General features: G+C 44.8%; 1 protein-coding gene across 1 annotated transcript in view; it reads right to left on the bottom strand.

Annotated features, from left to right (window-relative positions):
* The window catches only part of UBXN1 (UBX domain protein 1), a 239,545-nt gene that overhangs the window by 68,802 nt on the left and 148,489 nt on the right, over positions 1-22,254 (bottom strand). Inside the window, exons 8-9 of the mRNA XM_044270967.1 lie at positions 15,250-15,378; positions 12,212-12,395 (exon numbers count right to left, since the gene is read on the bottom strand). Coding sequence (XP_044126902.1) covers positions 12,212-12,395; positions 15,250-15,378 — 313 coding nt within the window. The remainder of the gene's footprint in view (positions 1-12,211; positions 12,396-15,249; positions 15,379-22,254) is intronic.

The raw sequence follows: 22,254 nt of genomic DNA, 5'->3' as shown, positions 1-22,254 counted from the left end.
TCAGTGTGTACATCCATTTTCTTGCAGTGTGTCCATTTGCATCCATTTTTCATGACCCCACATAGTGCCCATAATGTCCCCCATAGTGCCCCCAGCTAAAATAATGTCCCCCACAGTGTAAATAATGCCTCCCAGGTTTAGTTGATTGCTCGTGTGCAGCAGTCTCTTCTCTCTTCATTGAACAGGACCTGCCAAAGGACCTGTGATGTGCTTGATCTCATGTGGTCACGTCATCACGCATATCGCAGGTCCTTCAACAGGTCCTGTTCAATGGAGAGAGAAGAGACTGCTGCAGCATCAGCAATGGGATGAGGTGAGGTTTTGTTTTATCTTTTAACCACTAAATGGCCATATTGTTAAAGTATACCCATTTTAATGGCCGTTTGACGGGTGCACTCCTGTCTAAGTGGGCGTTAAAAACAGTCTAATTGATTTCAATGGGGCCCATCTGGCTTTCAAAAAGGCCAAAAATAAGACATGTCCTATTTTTGGACTGACGCTATTCACTGGCCGTTAAAATAACAGCCATGTGAAAAGCTCTACAGACTTTCATTGGTGCTAAAAAGTACAGAGGCCTATGTGTCTGGGTCTCATAGGAAAACTATTAGTGTATTACACTGTGTAATACACTGATAGTCAATGCAGTACAAGACAGATGTATTGTGCTGCATTGAAACAGGGATCAGACCCTGTACTGTTGAAGTCACAGAGTGGGACAAAAAATAAAGTGAAAAAAGTAAAAAAAAATAATAATAAAGTTTAAAGAAATTAAATTTAGTTTCAATAAAAAATAATTAAAGTTTCAAAAAAAAAATAAAAAAATAAAAAAAAGCATCCTTTTTCACGTGGCACAAACGAATCCTTGATCCCAAAAATGTGCATGGAGGATTTTTTTGTGTCAAATTACTTGATTTAGTCAAGTACTCATTGCAGCCCTGGTCATGTGCACCCCAAAATAGTGCAAATCAAACTGTCATCTTATCCCGTATAAAATGATTTCCTACCTAAGACAATCGCCTAGGAAAAAAAAAAAACGGTGTCTTTCAGACTTTTTTTGTTTCCAAAATTATATTGTTGTGTAAAACTTAAATAAATAAATAAAAAGTATACACATTTGGTATTGCCACGTCTGTAACTATATGCTCTATAAAAATATCACATCTATTTTTTTTTGTCACATCGCATCAAATCACATAAAGTGCAATAGCAAGCAATCAAAAAGTCCTACCTAAGACAATCGCCCCCCCCCCCCCCCCCCAAAAAAAAACAAACAAACTATGGCTCTCAGATTATGGAGACACTAAAACATGATTTTTTTTGTTTAAAAAATGCTGTTATTGTATAAATCTTAAATAAATAATAAAAGTATACATATTGGTTATCACCGCGTCAGTAACAACCTGCTCTATAAAAATATCACATGACCTAACCACTGAGGTGAACACCGTAAAAAAAAAAGTGTCAAAAAATCTATTTTTTGTCACCTTACATCACAAAAAGTGTAATACCAAGAGATCAAAAAGTCATATGCACCCTAAAATAGCACCAAACAAACCGTCATGTTATACCGAAAAAAATGAGCCCGTACATAAGACAGTCGCCCAAAATTTTTAAAAACTATGGCTTTCAGAATATGGAGACACTAAAAAAAATAAAAAATGCTCTATTATGTAAAACTGAAACAAACAACCAAAAAAGTAGTCATACTGTATTTGGTATTGTCACGTCCGTAACAACCTGGTCTATAAAAATACCACATTATCCAACTTGTCAGATAAACACTGTAAATAACAAAAAAAAAAACTTTGCCAAAACAGCTATTTAGCTTGCCTCACAAAAAGTGTAATATAGACCAAACAAAAATCGTATGTAACTGTAACCTAAAACTGCCACCTTATCCAGTAGTTTCTAAAATGGGATCATTTTTGGGGAGTTTCTACTCTAATGGTGCATCAAGGGGTCTTAAAATGTGACATGGCAGCTTAAAATTATCCCAGTGAAATCTGCCTTCCAAAAACAATTCCTTTCCTTATGCGCCCTGCCATGTTCCCGTACAGCAGTTTACGACCACATATGGGGTGTTTCTGTAAACTACAGCATCAGGGCAATATTGAGTTTTGTTTGGCTGTTAACCCTTGCTTTGTTAGCGGAAAAAATGGCTTAAAATGGAAAATCTGCTTAAAAAATTAAATTCTGAAATTTAATCTCCATTTTCCATTAATTCTAATTAATAAGGGTTAACAAAGTTTGTAAAATCTGTTTTGAATACCTTGAGGGGTGTAGTTTCTAAAATGGGGTCATTTCTGGGTGGTTTCTATTATGTAAGCCTCACAAAGTGACTTCAGACCTGAACTGGTCCTTAACCCCTTCCCGACCGCAATCTGTATATATACGTGATAGCTGCACATACCCCGTGCAGCTACCACGTATATATACGTTCTGGCAGCTCTTTAATCCAAGCGCTGCAAAGCGCTTAGATTAAAGCTTCTGCCCCTGCCCTGCTGCTGTCACGGACAGCATACAGTGCAGTAATGCCGGCAAGGGACCAATCGGAGTGGCCCCTTGCCGGCAATCGATCCGATTGGTTAGTCTGTGCAGACTAACCAATCGGATCGCGGCAGTGAAAAAATGCCGGTTTCAGGCTCTTTATCTGCGCTCTGCAGATCAGAGCCTGAAAGCCGATAGTGTTCCTCATGCCCCCCGATCCTCCAAGCCTTTGGTGCCCCTCTGTGGTCCCCCCCACCCGATCTGTGCCCCGCTGATCTGTGCCCAGCCGGCGCTCATCTCCTTCCTGCCCTGATTGGCTTGCGGTCCGCCCCCTCCCCGCCCCCTGTATTAATTTTCTGGCCGCCCCTCCTGCCCCAGCCTCCCTCAATATTGTCCCTACCCCCCGATTCCCCATTCTGTGTGTGTGATGGCGGCGGCTCCATTCCTGAGCCGCCGCCATCAGCAGAGTGTCAGCTCTATGCTGACACTCTCCTGTAACCCGATAGATGCTGCGTTTGCGGCATCCATCGGGTTAACAGAGGGAGGGGGCTCCCTCTCTCCACCATCAGGGCTGCAGCGCTGTGATCGCAGCGCCCGATGGTTGCCATGGCAAAGGCGTCCAGTGCTGCCACCTACAGGCAGTCTGGAAGTATTATACTTTGCAATGCAAGAGCATTGCAAAGTATAGTACAACTATCAGCCCCACTGGATCTTCAAGATCCAAGAGGGAACTGATAAAAAAAAAAAAGTGAAAATAATAAAAGTAAAAATAAATCAATAAATAAATAAAAATGTAAATAATAAAAAAAAAGACATTGGCTTTTCCTATAAAAAAATGAAAAAATAAAATAAAATACACATATTAGGTGTCACCGCGTCCGTAACGATCGTCTCTATAAATATATCACGTGATGGACCCCGTCCGATAAACACCATAAAAATAAAATAAAAAAAACAGTGCCAAAAAAGCTATTTTTGTCACCTTACATCACAAAAAGTGCAACAGCAAGCGATCAAAAAGGCTTATGACCCCCAAAATAGTACCAATCAAACCATCACTTCGTCCCGCAAAAAATGATACCCTATTTAAGACAATCGCCCAAAAAATAAAAAAGCTATGGCTCTCAGACTATAGAGACACTAAAACATCATTTTTTTGGTTTCAGAAATGCTATTATTGTGTAAAACTTAAATAAATAAGAAAAAGTATACATATTAGGTATTGCCACGTCCGTAACGATCTTCTCTATAAAACTATCACATGACCTAACTCCTCAGATGAACTCTGAAAACTGTTCCAAAACAGCCAATTTTTGGGTCACCTTGCCCCATAAAGTGTAATAATGAATGATCAAAAAATCCTATGTACCCAAAAATGGTACCAATAAAAACCTCAACACTCTCTGCAAAAAACGAGCCCCTGCACAAGACTATCGGCAGAAAAATAAAACATATGGCGTTCAGAAAACCAATCCAGCACAATCTGCCTTCCAAAAATATTTTATTAGGTATCACTTTCTGTTTTAGACGCAGAGAAATTGAAATTTGGAAAATTGTGAATTTTTCCTAATTTTTGGTAAATTTGGGATTTTTTCATAAATAAAGGTGAAATATATTGACTCAAATATATGACTATCATGAAGTACAATGTGTCACGAGAAAACAATCTCAGAATGGCGTGGATAAGTAAAGTGTTACAAAGCTATTACCACATAAAGTGACGCATGTCAGATTTGTAAATTTTGACCTGGACACTGGGGCATCAATGACCCTTGGTCATGAAAGGGTTAAAAAGTGGGTTTTGGAAATTTTCTGAAAAATTTCAAGATTTGCTTCTAAATTCTAAGCCTTCTAACGTCACCAAAAATAAAATGGCATTCACAAAATGATCCAAACATGAAGTAGACATATGGGGAATGTAAAGTAATAACTATTTTCAGAGTTATCACTATCTATTATAAAAGTAGAGAAATGTAAATTTGGAAATTAGCTCATTTTTAAAATATTTTGGTAAATTTGGTATTTTTTTATAAATAAAAATGAAATTTTTTTACTTAATTTTACTACTGTCATGAAGTACGATATGTGACGAGAAAACAATCTCAGAATGGCCTGTATAAGTAAAAGCATTTTAAAGTTATTACCATGTAAAGTGACACATATCAGATTTGCAAAAAATGGCCTGGTCCTTAAGGTGTTAAGTGTGTACTAGTTCTAAAGCCAACAAAAATAATCTTGGGCATTAACAGAGTAGCTGTGGATAGTTTGTGTTCCCCATTGCTGCTTTCTCTTATCAAATCACTCCTGCTAGTATTAAGAGGTATTTTAATAATAAAAATAACCTTATGTAATATTTGTGCTCATGGACGCAGAGATAAGCAAAAAATTATTTAAATACACTAATTTGTATAGGGTAAAATTGTTAACAGTAATCCTTACCTAAAACGGTAACTTGAAATCTTTGACCGGTACCAACAGATTTGGATGATTTACTCACATACCTCCACCAGAATTATCATCTGAAATGTCTCTAAAGGTGGCCATACACATTAGATTAATGTCAGCTGAACCTTCTGTTATGGGATTGTCGGGAAGCCTCCATACATATTGGCTTCAAAATCAGCCGGGTCAGCTAGCATTACTGTAAGGTGCATGGCCAACTTTAGAAGGAGCTAAACTAAACATGCATACAGTTGCAAGAAAACAGTATGTGAACCCTTTGGAATTATATGGATTTCTGCACAAATTAGTCATAAAATGTGATCTGATCGTCATCTAAGTCACAACAATAGACAATCACAGTCTGCTTAAACTAATAACACACAAAGAATTAAATGTTACCATGTTTTTATTAAACACACCATGTAAACATTTACAGTGAAGGTGGAAAAAGTATGTGAACCCTTGGATTTAATAACTGGTTGAACCCTCCTTTGGCAGCAATAACTTCAACCAAACGTTTCCTGTAGTTGCAGATCAGATGTGCACAACGGTCAGGAGTAATTCTTGACCATTCCTCTTTACAGAACTGTTTCAGTTCGGCAATATTCTTGGGATGTCTGGTGTGAATCGCTTTCTTGAGGTCATGCCACAGCATCTCAATCAGGTTGAGGTCAGGACTCTGACTGGGCCACTCCAGAAGGTGTATTTTATTGTATTTATTGTTTAAGCAATTCTGTTTACTTCTATGCTTTGGGTCGTTGTCCTGTTGCAACACCCATCTTCTGTTGAGCTTCAGCTGGTGGACAGATGGCGATAACTTCTCCTGCAAAATGTCTTTATAAACTTGGGAATTCATTTTTCCTTCGATGATAGCAATCCGTTCAGGCCCTGACGCAGCAAAGCAACCCCAAACCATGATGCCCCCACCACAATACTGCACAGTTGGGATGAGGTTTTGATGTTGGCGTGCTGTGCCTCCTTTTCTCCACACAGTGTTGTGGGTTTCTTCCAAACAACTAAACTTTGGTTTCATATGTCCACAGAATATTTTGCCAGTACTGCTGTGGAACATCCAGGTGCTCTTGTGCAAACTGTAAGCGTGCAGCAATGTTTTTTTGGGACAGCAGTGGCTTCCTCTGTGGTATCCTCCCATGAAATCCATTCTTGTTTAGTGTTTTATGTATCGTATTATTCGCTAACAGATGTTAGCATATGCCAGAGACTTTTGTAAGTCTTTAGCTGACAATCTAGGATTCTTCTTCACCTCATTGATTAGTCTGCGCTGTGCTCTTGCAGTCATCTTTACAGGACGGCCACTCCTAGGGAGAGTAGCAAGGCTTTTGGAGATACTTTTATAACCCTTTCCAGCTTTATGCAAGTCAGCAATTCTTAATCGTGGGTCTTCTGAGAGCTCTTTTGTGTGAGGCATCATTCACATCAGGCAATGCTTCTTGTGAAAAGCAAACCCAGAACTGGTGTGTGTTTTTTATAGGGCAGGGCAGCTGTAACCAACACCTCCAATCTCATCTCATTGATTGGACTCCAGTTGGCTGACACCTCACTCCAATTAGCTCTTGGAGATGTCATTAGTCTAGGGGTTCACATACTTTTTCCACCTGCACTGTGAATGTTTACATGGTGTGTTCAATAAAAACATGGTAACATTTAATTCTTTGTGTGTTATTAGTTTAAGCAGACTGTGATTGTCTATTGTTGTGAAGATCAGATCACATTTTATGACCAACTGTGCAGAAATCCATATCATTACAAAGAGTTCACATACATTTTCTTGTAACCGTATGTGTGGGGGAGCAAAAGAGATAGCTGTTGGCCAAAAGAGCATTAGCCATACATTTGGGAAAGCTGTTTGCCTATCTTTGTGTACCTAACCTTTTTAACAAGCTTATTAAAAACTATTCTCAACACCATAACATTTATTTATGTAATATACTTTTTATTTCTGCCTACAAAATAGGCACCAGTTTGGTTGTCTATAGCACTTTGCAATCCGTATAATCATACACCACTGACATGTCAGTGGTGGATTGGTATATGGATTCAGCAGTACTGCGGTTATAGGGGGCACACAGAGCTGTGCTAGCAGTAGCACACATTGCTGCTCCTGCTTGTGCCAGCTTCACTCTACTCAAGCCTGGCATAACACATCCAGTGTGCTAAACTAGACTTTAGCAAAGCAGGCACAGATAGGAACAGTGATATACTATGCAGAGATCCTGCCTGCCCTGCTCGCACCACTAAAAGCTCTGCACAGCACTTCAGTGTACGAGCACCGATGTGTGCGCCTACCAGCACAGTGGAATCCATACACTGCTGTCAGCTAAATGCAAGTGTACGGATTCCAAAGCGCTGTAGACACCTGACAATATTGGGTACCTATTATGTAAGTACAAAAAAATAAAGTATATAACAAAATTAATTATATGACATTTGGAATAGTTCTTAATAAACTTGTTCAAAAGATTAGGGGCCCAATGCAAATAAAGGAGAAACATTTTGGGTGGAGTTTACCATGAGGGGAAAATTAGAAGTCAGTTTTGCTTGAGCGTTGGATTAATTTATGCTGGATTTATTAAAATGTCTCATGTTACTTGATAAATTTGTCTTATCCTTAAAGGGAGTCTGTCACCTCCATATGGCTATATACGATGCTTACATGGCTCTGCTGCCTTTGTCTGCCCTCCAAGTCTCTTGCCTCATCAATAGGTCGGGCCGAGGGCATGCGCACTAGGTGAAGCGATGCAGTGCCCACAATGGGCATCACCGTGCGCATGCCCCAGCCCGGCGAAGCAGTGGCCGGACCTAGCGATGACGTAAAGGACTTAGAGGGCGGGCAAAGGAAGAGGCTGGGGAGGAGTTAAAGTGAAAAGAAGGCAGAGCAGCCTGGGCACCTACACACTGAACTCCTCTCTGGGCACTTGCGAGTGCTCATTTGCATATTAATTAAACTTTGTTTTTCCTGCTTGTGCAAGTCTAAAGAAAAGGTACAAAGGTACCGTTACAATCCTGTATAGGTATGCTACAGAGCCATGTAAGCACTGTATATGGCCATATGGAGGTGACAGACTCCCTTTAAGGCCTCATGTACACGACCATTGTGTGCACCCGTGGTCGTTGTTCCGTTTTCCGTGATTTTCTGCGGATCCATTGACTTTCAATGGGTCTGTTGAAAACTCTGAAAATGCACCATTTGTCATCCGCCTCCATGATCCGTGTATCCTGTCCGTCCCAAAAATATGACCTGTCCAGTTTTTTTGACGAACAACGGTTCACGGACCCATTCAATTCAATGGGTCCGTGAAAAAACACAGATGGACACTAGATTGGCATCCGTGTCCGTGATCCGTGGCCGTAGGTTACTTTCATACAGACGGGTCCGAAGATCCGTCTGCATAAAAGTTTTTTCAGAGCTGAGTTTTAACTTTGTGAAAACTCAGATCCGACAGTATATTCCAATGGTGGCAAACCTATGGCACTGGTGCCAGAGGAGACACTCAGAGCCCTCTCTGTGGGCACCTGCACCCTGGATAAAGTCTATATAGTGTACCGATATACCTTAGACTTTTCCTGCCATCCATCAGAGCAGGGCGCACTATGAACAGCACAGGCAGCGCAGTGAATGTAGGAAGGCTATTACAGCGACATGATAAAGTACATGGAAGATATACTATACTGGACTGTAGTATTCAGGGTAAATTGCTGTGTTGGCACTTTGCTATAAATAAGTGGGTTTTAGGTTGCAGTTTGGGCACTCGGGCTCTAAACGGTTCACCACCACTGGTATATTCTAACACACAGAGGCGTTCCCATAGTGATGTGGACGCTTCTAGTTAGAATATACTACGAACTGTGTACATGACTGCCCCCTGCTGCCTGGCAGCACCCGATCTCTTACCGGGGGCTGTGATCCGTACAATTAACCCCTCAGGTACCGCACCTGAAAGGGTTAATTGTGCGTATCATAGCCCCCTGTAAGAGATCCGGGGATGCCAGGCAGCAGGGGGCAGACCCCCCTCCCTCCCCAGTTTCAATTTCATTGGTGGCCAGTGCGGCCCCCCCTCCCTCCCTCTACTGTATTTAACTCATTGGTGGCACAGTGTGCGCCCCCCCCAGTCCCCCCTCTATTGTATTTGATTAATTGGTGGCACAGTGTGCGGCCCCCCCTCCATCCCTCTATTGTATTTAACTCATTCGTGGCACAGTGTGCGGCCCTCCCTCCCTCTATTGTATTTAACTCATTGGTGGCACAGTGTGCGGCCCCCCTCCCTCACTGTATTGTATTTAACTCATTGGTGGCACAGTGTGCGGCCCCCCTCCCTCCCTCTATTGTATCTATCACATTGGTGGCACAGTGTGCGGCCTCCCCCCCCCCCGATCATTGGTGGCAGCTGAGAAGTATCATACTTACCTGCTGGCTGCTGCGCTGTCTGTGACCGGCCGGGAGCTCCTCCTACTGGTAAGTGACAGATCATTAAGCAATGCGCCGCACAGACCTGTCACTTACCAGTAGGAGGAGCTCCCGGCCGGTCACAGACAGCGCAGCAGCCAGCATGTAAGTATGATGCTTCTAATATTGCTAAGTAAGCATGGCAACCAGGACTGCAGTAGCGTCCTGGTTGCCATGGTTACCGATCGGAACCCCAGCGATTAAACTGGGACTCCGATCGGAACTCTCCGCTGCAACCAATGATCGGGGGGGGGGGGGGGGGGGGGGGGGGAGGCCGCACACTGTGCCACCAATGAGTTAAATACAATAGAGGGAGGGAGGGGGGGCTGAAAGGGGCTGGGGCGCACACTGTGACACCAATGAGTTAAATACAATAGAGGGAGGTAGGGGGGGGGGGCGCACACTGTGCCACCAATGAGTTAAATACAATAGAGGGAGGGAGGGGGGGCTGGGGTGCACACTAATAATAATACAATAGAGGGAGGGAGGGGGGGCCGCACTGGCCACCAATGATATTCAAACTGGGGAGGGAGGGGGGTCTAATACGCACAATTAACCCCTTCAGGTGCGCCACCTGAGGGGTTAATTGTGCATATCATAGCCCCCTGTAAGAGATCGGGTGCTGCCAGGCAGCAGGGAGCAGTCATGTACACAGTTTGTAGTATATTCTAACTAGAAGCGTCCCCATCACCATGGGAACGCCTCTGTGTTAGAATATACTGTCGGATATGAGTTTTCACGATGTAACTCAAATCCGATGGTATATTCTAACAGAGGCGTTCCCATGGTGATGGGGACGCTTCAAGTTAAAATATACCATCGGATTGGAGAAAACTCCGATCCGATGGTATAAAAGGGACTCCTGACTTTACATTTAAAGTCAATGGGGGACGGATCCGTTTGCAATTGCACCATATTGTGTCAACGTCAAACGGATCCGTCCCCATTGACTTGCATTGTAATTCAGGACGGATCCGTTTGGTTCCGCACGGCCAGGCGGACACCAAAACTACTTTTTTTTCATGTCCGTGGATCCTCCAAAAATCAAGGAAGACCCACGGACGAAAAAACAGTCACGGATCACGGACCAACGGAACCCCGTTTTGAAGACCGTGAAAAAATCGTGTGCATGAGGCCTAAACCTAACACTTTTATCTAGAGAAGCTACTCCAGTTTTCCTACGCCACCCTCCTCCTGGAGTGAGATTGAGACTTAAAGGGCTTCTGTCACCCCCAAAACACAATTTATTTGGGGGGGGGGGGGGGGGACTTGTTAAAATCCATATTTAATTATTCCCTACATAGGGCTCTTACCTTTGTCTGTGGCTTTGTTTCCTTAAAAATTGATCTTTTAAAATATGCAAATCACTTCACTACCAGCAAGTAGGGCGTCTACTTGCTTGTAGCCGCCGCAAAAAAACCACCCCCCTTCCTGCTGTTGATTGACAGGGCCAGCGAATGGTCTCCTCCTCCAGCCGGCCCTGTCAGCATTTCAAATCCCGCGCCTGTCTTCATTCGGTGCAGGCGCTCTGAGAGAAGGAGGCTCACCTTCTCAGTACTCCCTCAGTGCGCCTGCGCCGATGATGTCTTCTCTTTCGGTGACGTCATCGGCCCTGTCAATCAACAGGAGGAGGGGGCGTTTTTTTGCGGCGGCTACAAGCAAGTAGACGCCCTACTTGCTGGTAGTGAAGTGATTTGCATATTTTAAAAGATCGATTTTTAGGGAAACAAAGCCACAGACAAAGGTAAGGCCTCTTTCACACTTGCGTTGTCCGGATCCGGCGTGTACTCCACTTGCCGGAATTACACGCCGGATCCGGAAAAACGCAAGTGAACTGAAAGCACTTGAAGACGGATCCGTCTTCAAAATGCTTTCAGTGTTACTATGGCAGCCAGGACGCTATTAAAGTCCTGGTTGCCATAGTAGTAGTGGGGAGCGGGGGAGCGGTATACTTACAGTCCGTGCGGCTCCCGGGGCGCTCCAGAATGACGTCAGAGCGCCCCATGCGCATGGATGACGTGCCATGCGATCACGTGATCCATGCGCTTGGGGCGCCCTGACGTCACTCTGGAGCGCCCCGGAAGCCGCACGGACGGTAAGTATACTGCTCCCCCGCTCCCCACTACACTTTACCATGGCTGCCAGGACTTTATGGTAACCATTCAGAAAAAGCTAAACGTCGGATCGGGCAATGCGCCGAAACGACGTTTAGCTTAAGGCCGGATCCGGATCAATGCCTTTCAATGGGCATTAATTCCGGATCCGGCCTTGCGGCAAGTGTTCAGGATTTTTGGCTGGAGCAAAAAGCGCAGCATGCTGCGGTATTTTCTCCGGCCAAAAAACGTTCCAGTCCTGAACTGAAGACATCCTGATGCATCCTGTACGGATTTCTCTCCATTCAGAATGCATTAGGATAATCCTGATCAGGATTCTTCCGGCATAGAGCCCCGACGACGGAACTCTATGCTGGAAGAAAAGAACGCAGGTGTGAAAGAGCCCTAAAAAAAAAAAAAATGACTCAATGATAAATTTGCAGTGAAAGTCATTAACATAGCTAACCACACCCATTTTCCCACTCAAATTACAAAACTGGAGTGAATGGTGTAAAAATGCAAAAGAGTCGAAAAATTTTGTGCAATCGCTTAAATTTTGCGCATGCGACAGCGAAAAGTCACAAAAGCCATATTTTTGTGACTTTTTGACACCAGAATTCTGGAATGAAAGTACAATATAATGGACAAAACACCATTTACAGCTGGATACATATAATAGAAAACCAAGTTGAATCTTGGATAATAAATGGAAACTGATTCTCACCGAGTTCTTGTAGTGGTTTCTCCATATCTTCTTCTGTAAAAACTCGTCGAGGGAAGGAGGTCAAAAGATTGAAAGACTCTTCTGGACCACCAGGCCAGTTTAGTTCCACATATAAGCGGACAGCAGCCAGCTGTTCACGAGCACGAAACGTTTGAGATAGGGCTGTACCGTCAAGTAGACGCACCTGAGGGTGTAAAAGACTATTACTGCCATTTGTTGTTGAAGGATTATTTAATGTATGCCGGTATTTAATGTATGTGTCATAGCTATTAAGAGGATTTTCCGAGATTTTTATACTGATGACCTATCCTGCCTGGAGTCAGTATCTGATCGACGGAATTCTGACTCCTGGCACCCCTGTTGATCGGCTGTTTGAAAAGGCTCTGCTTTTCCTATGTAGCATGATGACACATTCATGTGTCACGCGGCCTAGGAGCAGCTCAGCCTCATTGAAGTGGTGATACCATTCACAGTTACTACACAATGTATGGCGCTGTGCTTAGTAAGCTGCGAGAAGGCTGCGGCACTCAAATAAGCGCAGCTGCCTTTTCAAAACAGCTGATCGGTGGGGGTCCCGGGTTTGGGCCCCCACCAATCAGATATCCAGAGGATAAGTCATCAGTAAAAAAAATCTTGGAAAACCCTTTTAACCCTTTAATACCGGGCTCATTTTCACCTTAAGGACCAGGCCATTTTTTTCAGTGTCAATTTATGTGTGAATAACTTTAAAACGCTTTTACTTATCCAGGCCATTCTGAGATTGTTTTTTTCGTCACATGTTGTACTTCATGACACTGGCAAAATGGAGCAAAAAAAATATCATTTTTATCCATAAAAAAAACCAAATTTATCAAAAATTTTGAAAAATTTGCAAATTTCCATGTTTCAATTTCTCTCATTCTATACCTCCAAAAATAGTTACTAATTTACATTCCCCATATGTCTACTTCATGTTTGGATCATTTTGGGAATGCCATTTTATTTTTTGGGGACGCTTGCTATTACACTTTTTGTGATGTAAGATGACAAAAAAAGCTATTTTTTTGTCACCTTACATCACAAAAAGTGCAATAGCAAGCGATCAAAAAGTGATATGTACCCCAAAGTAGTGCAGATAAAACCGTCCTCTCACCCCACAAAAAATGAGCCCCTACTTAAGACAATCGGCTAAAAAAAAAATAATAATGACTCAGACTATGGAGATACAAAAATTTTTTTTTTTGTTTGTTTAAAAAGGCTAAATAGAATTAAAATTGGGAAGAGGATTATAAATGTAGTACTCCATGGAAGTGTGGCACTCCCTGAAGCAACAGTCAATGCAGAGGCCCGGATGATCGGGCCACGTGTCACACTGAGTGGTGGTGTCCTACCGTATCCCCCTCCTGTGACACACTCTGCATTTTTTTGGGGTCCGTCCCACACAAGTTTCCCGCTAACACTCAGAGTGGGGGGACATTCTGGGGGTTCAATACGGGAATCTCGCCCCTCATACACAAGAAACTTGTAAGTGTACCCTGAGGTACCCTCACCATACCTCGCCCACTTAGGGGGAACATACTGGCGGAAAATTAGTCTCCCCTTGAAAGCAATGAGAGACTCATAAACAGCGACCTCCCTTCCAGGTACATAGGCCTCCAAAAATTTGGCCCCGAAGTGATCAATGACCGGCCTGATTTTGTACAGACGGTCATAGGCAGGATCACCTTGGAGGAGGGACATGCTTCATTATCTACATAATGCAGGTATTTCCGAATGGCTTCAAAACGGGAGCGTTTCATGGCCGTACTGTAAAGTCAGGTCTGGTAGAGGACGTCCCCAATCCAGTACAGCCTGACACTGGGTTTTTTGACTAGGCCCATGTGCAGCACGGGACCACAAAATGTTCTCATCTCGGCTGTACTGACCGGAGTCCAGCCACCGGCCCTAGCCAAAAAGGAGCCCGGGTGTTGAGCAATGAACTGTTGGGCTAACAAATTAGTTTGCTCCACCATCAGATTCACAAAGTGGTCACTGAAAAAAAGACTAAGCTAGTCATATTCAGTGAAGCCCACTGTGGGAATCTGGATTCCTGGTTGGCCAACAAAATCAGGAATCACAGGCTCAAAATCCTCTGGGGTACACCATGCAAGTTCACCGGTAGGGGGCTCAGATGGACTTATCTGGTGGGCCGGAAAACTAGTACGAGCCCAAGAGGGGAGTGTGTGTGGAAAAAATTATTTAGTGTGCGTGTGTGTGTAGCGGCACAGGGGTGTTTGCATACTTACTCTAAACCTAACAAAAATAAAAAAAAAATCAAACTCGCTGATCAGCAGTGGGGTGGGCGATGCACTAACAGTGGCCGGACGCTAAGAGGGCCGGCCACAGTCAGCGCACGCACAAAAAAAAAAAAAAAAGTGCTTGCCCCCCCCCCCCCCGAAAAATATGTGTGGAGGGGCTGGGGGGGGGGGGGGGGGCATGCTGCAGCACCCCTTGGGGGTGGGGTGGATGGGGTCTAGGGTCACACAGCTGAGTGTGCTGTGGACCCCAGACACCTGATCAGGGTGATGTAAAAATAAAACTTTTTTTTTTATTTTTTTCCTAAACTCCCTGACTATCCCTACTTATCCAAGCTCTCCCTAACCTGTCCCTATGTACCTTTTTTGTGTCAGATGGCACTATAGGGCTCAGTGGGGGTGCTGGGCTCCAGAGCTGGAAGACAGGCTCCTCTCTCCACGGGTCCGGACACAGAAAGGAGGAGGACAGCAGAGCTGCAGGAAGTCCACCCCCCCCCCCCCCGCCCGCCCTGCAGCCAATAGCAAGCGATCCTGAGAGGTGATGTCCTTAAGTACCAGGACATCAGGGCGTACAGGTACGCCCTGTGTCCGTAACAGGTAAAGTCACATCACCCTATATGATGTTTTGTTTAAATTTGATACATTTCTAAATTCGGGCAATTCAAGGTAGAATAATCCCACATCTAGTTATAAAGTAAAAGGTAAACTAGAAGACAGAATGACAATGTAATTCTTCTAATCATACATATATTTTTCCCGATTTACCTGAATACGGCACTGATCATATTCCTTCTTGGTGGGTGGCTCCTGTACAGGGGAAGATGGAGACGGTATGGAAGCTGGAAAAGGCAATTCTGCCGGAGGGGAAACTGGATCTGATGTGTCTCCTCCATACTAAAACAAAGATAAGTCGAGGTTAAAGGGAACCTGTCATGTTGAACATGATGTTTAAGCTACAGGCATCATGTTATAGAGCAGGAGGAGATGAGCAGGTTAATATATAGTTCTGTGGGAAAAGATTCAGTAAAACTTGTATTTTACTCATTTATATCCATGCCGATTCTGGGCTTTGAAGTCAAGGAGGACGGTCCTATCAGTGACCGACAGCCTTCCTTCTATGACTGTGCATACAGAGAGAGCTGTCAGTCACTGATAGGACCGCCTGCTTGACTTCAAAGTCCAAAATGAGCATGGAGATAAATCAGTAAAATACAGGTTTTACTGAATCTTTTCCCAGAAAACTATATATCAATCTGCTCAGCATCTCCTGCTCTATAACATGATGCCTGCGGTTTCCACGGTGACAGGTGAAATGTTGCAGCACATTCAGAACCGTTTCCAGGAGCGTGCACATCTTTGTACTTAAAGGGGTATTCTGGTTACCACAAGTGATCCCATATGCATTGTATAGGGAATAAGTGTTATATTGGTGTGACTCATCACATATATGAAGAGACATCGAGAATGTTCACTGCCACTCTTTTCATCTTTATGAGATTGCCAAGCACTGTACTAGGTGCCCTACAGGGATGAACAGAGCGGTGATAAACATGCTTGACTCAAACAGGAGATATAAGTTATCCCCGTACAGTGGATAACTGGTTACTAGAGTACCCTTTAAAAGAGTTATCCACTCCTTTTTGTATCACTTCGGAAGGGATCCAACACTCCGCATCGGAACTAAACAGCTCGTCCATTGTGTAGAAAACTGAGCTGGTTGAACAGGAGTGAACAGGAGCAGTGCTGCTCCCATTTAAGTTAATGTGAGCTGTACTGCAGTAACCAGCTCTGTCCCCTACACAATAGATGGAGCTGTGTAGTTCAGTGCTAGAGCTAAATCGGAGAGGTTGTCGGGTGTTAGACCCCGACCAATTAGATATTGATGCCCTATCCTAAGTATAGTCCATTAATATAAAAGTAGTGAACAATACATTAAAAGGGTTATCTGAGGCTAGAAATACCCCCCCCCCCCATACGCCCTAGCCCCTCACACTGATTCTATTGACCTGGCTCCCTGCTCCGCTCCTGGTCCCCGCATGGCCTCTGCTGCTTCTCCCCGTGCACAGATGAAAACATTCTGTGTCGGGGGGAGCAGCGGCGGCAATGAGGAGACCAGGAGAGGCGCAGGGAGCCAGGTAAGTAGAATCAGTGTGAGAGGCCCGGGCGTATGGGAGGGCATTTCCAGCCTTAGATAACCCCCTATAAGGTCTTCCTGTGTTTGAGAAAAAGAAACAAAACAAAAAAAAATAATAAACATTATTTTCTCTTTTCCAGTATATTCAGTTCGATATTAGTTGACATCCGATAATCAGATAATTATTATCATGGTTCACCCAAATTTGGGAAGATAAGCAATAGAAATGCTCAGCAAAAGAAAAATAAGCAGGAAGTGCCACATAGTACGTCCATAAAATAAATATAATGGCTCGCAGAAGAAAGCAATTCCATACTGGATCTCTGTTTAAAATATTAGTTTATTAATATATAAAGATCAGGAAATTAATATTTTACACAGAGACCCTATATATGATTGCTTTCTTCTGGGAGCACAATCCCAAGCAAGTTAAAACTGGAGGAAGAGAAATAGGAATTGCTTTGAACCAATACACAATGCAATATTCCAGAAAATATGGAGATTTCTAAAAGAGAGGCTTCACAAAATAAAAATAAAAAAATATTTGCTGTTGAACACAGTAAGCCACCATGTAAGAACGTAAAAAAAAGAATGTAAAAGGTTAGATGTAACTAGTGCCTTCCTCATTGTTTCATCAGAATCCTGTGACAGTCACCCATTATGGTTTGTGACAGAGTCTGCATAAAAGTTGGATTTTTATGCATGACAATCGGCACAAAGGTTATGCTGGCGGTGAAATCACGCCTTCTTTAATGCAGAGAAGGCCACAGATGTACAGCTGTGCTCCTCTGAAAAGAGTGGATATTATGGAAGCATAATCACACCTATAAAGGCCCTTTAACATGAGCTGAGGATTAGGGCACTTGCATTAATTCGCGATAATTGGTCCATGAACTGGTGCCTAATCGTTTGTCAGGTGACTGCATGATTAACCCCTTCATAACACAGCCAGTTTTCTGTCAGCAGATTTGTATCTATGAAACTGGCTGACCTGGTGCTTGTGTTCTTGGCAGCTGAAGACATCTGTGTTGGTCCCATGGTCATATGTGTCCGCATTGTTAAGACAAATTGTTTTAATATATGCAAATGAGCCTCTAGAAGCAACAGGGGCGTTGTCATTACACCTAGTGGCTCTGCTCTCTCTGCAACTGCTGCGTACTCTGCACTTTGGTTGACTGTCAGGAATGATTATGTATATATTTTTTTTTACAAAATGTTTATTAAGGTTTTCACAGGGGTGTGGAAATAAATAAAAAAATAATACTTGTTGAAGGATGCTCGATCTACTTGTCCCTCATGACAATCTACTTGTCCTGATCCCAAAAATAATTTTAAATTAAAACCACATTTCAATGCACCGCCACGCTTCCTTATGCAGAGAGGTGGCTGGCTTGCGTTCCAGTCTTTGAGGTGGGAAATGACTCTAAGTTTAGTCCTCGTTCACACCAGATGATTCTGTCCAGAATGCACTACATCGCGGCCGGCTCACTATGTTGTGGGGCAGGAGGGGGCGTGGCGATCCATTGAAGTGAATGGCACCGTAGCCGCAGGCGATCGGAGTGACGGGATCGCAAGGCACAATTTTATGCCTGAGGTCCAGTCCAAATGCTGCTTGCAGCATTTTGTTTGGACTGGACCGCAGGCATAATGTGCCTTGTGATCCTGTGCAGCCGTTGGGCATGGTTATGGTGCCAGTCACTTCAACAGACCATTACGCCCCCTCCTGCCCCACAATATAGTTAGCCGCCCGCAATGCGGTGCAGTGAATTCTGGACAGAATCAGGCTGGAACGCACTGCCTGGAGTGAACGAGGCCTTAATGTGATCACAGCAGGGGCGTAACTAGAAGTGACTGGGCCCCACAGCAAATTTTTGTATGGGCCCCCCCCCTGTGTAAACCCCGCTCCTTTGACTAGTCACGATCTAGACCAGACCAGGCTGCCACGCCATCCTTTTCCTATTATATATGCATACACACACCCCCTGTCATGTAGTGTCATTCTATCATACATCATATAGTGTCTTATACAACGCATTGCACCCGCACTGAATCCGGACCCATTCACTTCAATGGGGCTGTGTACATGAGCAGTGATTTTCACGCATCACTTGTGCGTTGTGTAAAAATCTCAGCATGCTCAATATTCTGTGTTTTTCACGTAGCGCAGGCCCCACAGAAGTGAATGGGGCTGCTTGAAAATCGCATTGCATCCGCAAGCATTGCGAATGCAATGCGATTTTCACAGATGGTTGCTAGTATATGATAGGGTCCCGAACTTTATTATTTTCCCTTATAACAGCATTCTTAAAGGGTTTCTACCACTTCAGTTTGACCAAATTAGCTTTCAGACACTAGCGATCTGCTAGTGTCTGATCTCCATAACCATGCAATTCTTAGACCTTTGTGTGGAGCCGTTTCATTAAAAAACTAACTTTTATTCCTATGCAAATGAGCCTCTAGGTGCTATGGGGGCGTCTTTTCAGCACCTAGAGGCTCAGTCTACTCACACTGTATGCCCGCCCATCTCGTCTTGAATGCCTGCCTCCATCACAGCCATCGGACGAATTCACGCGCCTGCGCCGTTCACTTCTGTCATCGGCGCAGGCGCAGTGAGTAAATGATACTCTCCTGGTGCCGGATTCCTCACTGCTCCTGCGCCGACTACGTCACAGTGAGGAAGCCGGCATCAGGAGAGCGACCTTCACTCACTGCGCGTGTGCCGAAGACAGAACTGAACGGCGCAGGCGCGTGAATTCGTCCGATGGCTGTGATGGAGGCAGGCATTCAAGACGAGATGGGCGGGCATACAGTGTGAGTAGACCGAGCCTCTAGGTGCTGAAAAGACGCCCCCATAGCACCTAGAGGCTCATTTGCATAGGAATAAAAGTTAGTTTTTTAATGAAACGGCTCCACACAAAGGTCTAAGAATTGCATGGTTATGGAGATCAGACACTAGCAGATCGCTAGTGTCTGAAAGCTAATTTGGTCAAACTGAAGTGGTAGAAACCCTTTAATACAGAATGCTAAGTAACATGTGGCTTGAGGGGTTAAAAAATTATTCACCTCATCCACTGGATCGCGCAGCCTGGCTCGTCTTTTTTCAGGACCTGGCAGGAAAAGTACTTTTGGTGACGTCACCGCGCTCACAACGTGGTGAGCGTGGTGACGTCGGAGCAGGTCCTGCTGAATGAAGATAGAAATCTTCTATCTTCATTCAGCAGGACCTGCTCCGACGTCACCACGCTCACCACCAGGTTGCTAGGAGATATTGTTTGTAAACTTTAAGTTTTTTATCACGTGCATGAAAAACGCAGCAAAACGCATTACACCCGCGCAGAAAAAACTGAACGCAATCGTAGACAAAACTGACTGAACTTGCTTGAAAAATGGTGCGAGTTTCACTGAATGCACACTGAACGCATCTGGAGCCAACCCGTATCGTTCGTGTGAAAGGGGCCAGCCATTCCCGTATTGCGGACCGCATATGCGGATCAGCAACAAAGGTGCACCGTTCTGTGTGCATTCCGCATCACGGATGCGGATCCATTCACTTTAATGGGTCCGCAAATCCGGAGATGCGGAAGGGTGCGAAACGGAATCACGGAACGGAACACTAAGTAAGCACTATGCAGGGCTTCCGTGGGGATCCATTCCGCACTTCCGTTCCACCAAAAGATAGAACATCTCCTTTTTGGAGAATTGTGCTTTCCTAGGTAATATACCCGGAGAGGTGAACATGACATCACACTACACTGTATGTACAGTATGACCCCTGCTGTAGGATAGGCGCCCATTCTATGTATTGCTGCAGGGCTAACACCAACTGTAGTCTGTCCCCATGGTCTGAGCCCCTGGTAACCAGTGGAGTAGCTAGAAATGACTGGGCCCCACAGCAAATTTTTAAACGGGCAGGCAGGCGTCATACAGTGGCATTTGATTCTTTACCATACATGTGTTTTTACTGGACTATGACGTACACAATACAAAAATGCACTACTCCACGCTCTTGTATCCAGCACAGCCTGGTAAAAAAAAAAAAAAATGATCCTTTTTTTTTTTTTACAATGAAACTCTATGGTGAACTGATGTTACTGTCATGGCATCAGTAAGAGGCATCCGAATACGTTTTTTTGTATACGTTAAACGGATGGGAAAAACGTGATGTGAAAACCATACTCGCCTGCTCCCCGCCGCTCTGTGATCTTCCAGTCCCCATTCTGGCCTCATACTGGTGTCCCCAAGCTGCACATGGGCACCTAGAGGAGTGTGGCAACAGATGGATAGGGGGCCTAGAGGGCAGGGCATCAGATAAGTAGGGGGGCTTCTGAAAGGACAGCAGATGAATGCAGCTGGGGGGGGGGGGAGGGCAAAGGACAGCAGATGAATGCAGCTGGGGGGCAAAGGACAGCAGATGAATGCAGCTGGGGGGGGGGGGGCAAAGGACAGCAGATGAATGCAGCTGGGGGGGGGGCAAAGGACAGCAGATGAATGCAGCTGGGGGGGGGGGGGGGGGCAAAGGACAGCAGATGAATGCAGCTGGGGGGGGGCAAAGGACAGCAGATGAATGCAGCTGGGGGGGGGGCAAAGGACAGCAGATGAATGCAGCTGGGGGGGGGCAAAGGACAGCAGATGAATGCAGCTGGGGGGGCAAAGGACAGCAGATGAATGCAGCTGGGGGGGGGGGGGGGCTACATGAGATGCAGGACAGCTAGGGTTGGCAGGGATAAGCCTGGAATGTATGGGCTCCTGATAGTGACAGGCACAGGCTCTTCTTTCTGCAGCACTTCCAGTCTCCCCTCTCCCTCCTGTTACTGCCGACTACAGAGCAGTCTCTGTAGCAGAAGCTGGGCTGTACTAATAGTTAGGAGAGGGAGGGGAGACAGGCTCTCCCTGTAACACACTGTACTGTGCCCTGGCTGCACTATTAACCTCCTCAGGACCGCCGTACGCAGGATTGCGTCCTGCCGGCGGTCCTGCTCTTCTGGGTGGACGCATATACGCGTCCTCCCGCGAGAGCCGAGATTTCCTGCTCACAGGAACGGAAGGTAAGCGAGTGGATCTCCAGCCTGCCAGCGGCGATTGCTCGCTGGCAGGCTGGAGATCCGAATTTTTTAACCCCTAACAGGTATATTAGACGCTGTTTTCATAACAGCGTCTAATATACCTCCTACCTGGTCCTCTGGTGGTCCCTTTTGTTAGGATCGACCACCAGAGGACTCAGGTAGGTCAGTACAGTAGCACCAAACACCACACTACACTACACCCCCCCCCCCCGTCACTTATTAACCCCTTATAAACCCCTGATCACCCATGATCACCCCATATAAACTCCCTGATCACCCCCCTGTCATTGATCACCCCCCTGTCAGGCTCCGTTCAGACGTCCGTATGATTTTTACGGATCCACGGATACATAGATCGGATCCGCAAAAAGCATACGGACGTCTGAATGGAGCCTTACAGGGGGGTGATCAAGGACAGGCGGGTGATCACCCATATACACTCCCTGATCACCCCCTGTCATTGATCACCCCCCCTGTAAGGCTCCATTCAGACGTCCGCATGATTTTTACGGATCCATGGATACATGGATCGGATCCGCAAAACACATGCGGACGTCTGAATGGAGCCTTACA

The sequence above is a fragment of the Bufo gargarizans genome, chromosome 10 (assembly GCF_014858855.1).
Source record: "Bufo gargarizans isolate SCDJY-AF-19 chromosome 10, ASM1485885v1, whole genome shotgun sequence".
In the NCBI taxonomy this organism is placed as follows: domain Eukaryota; kingdom Metazoa; phylum Chordata; class Amphibia; order Anura; family Bufonidae; genus Bufo; species Bufo gargarizans.
The sequence above is the reverse complement of the archived record's forward strand: the minus strand, read 5'-3'. Positions and strand labels throughout refer to the sequence as shown.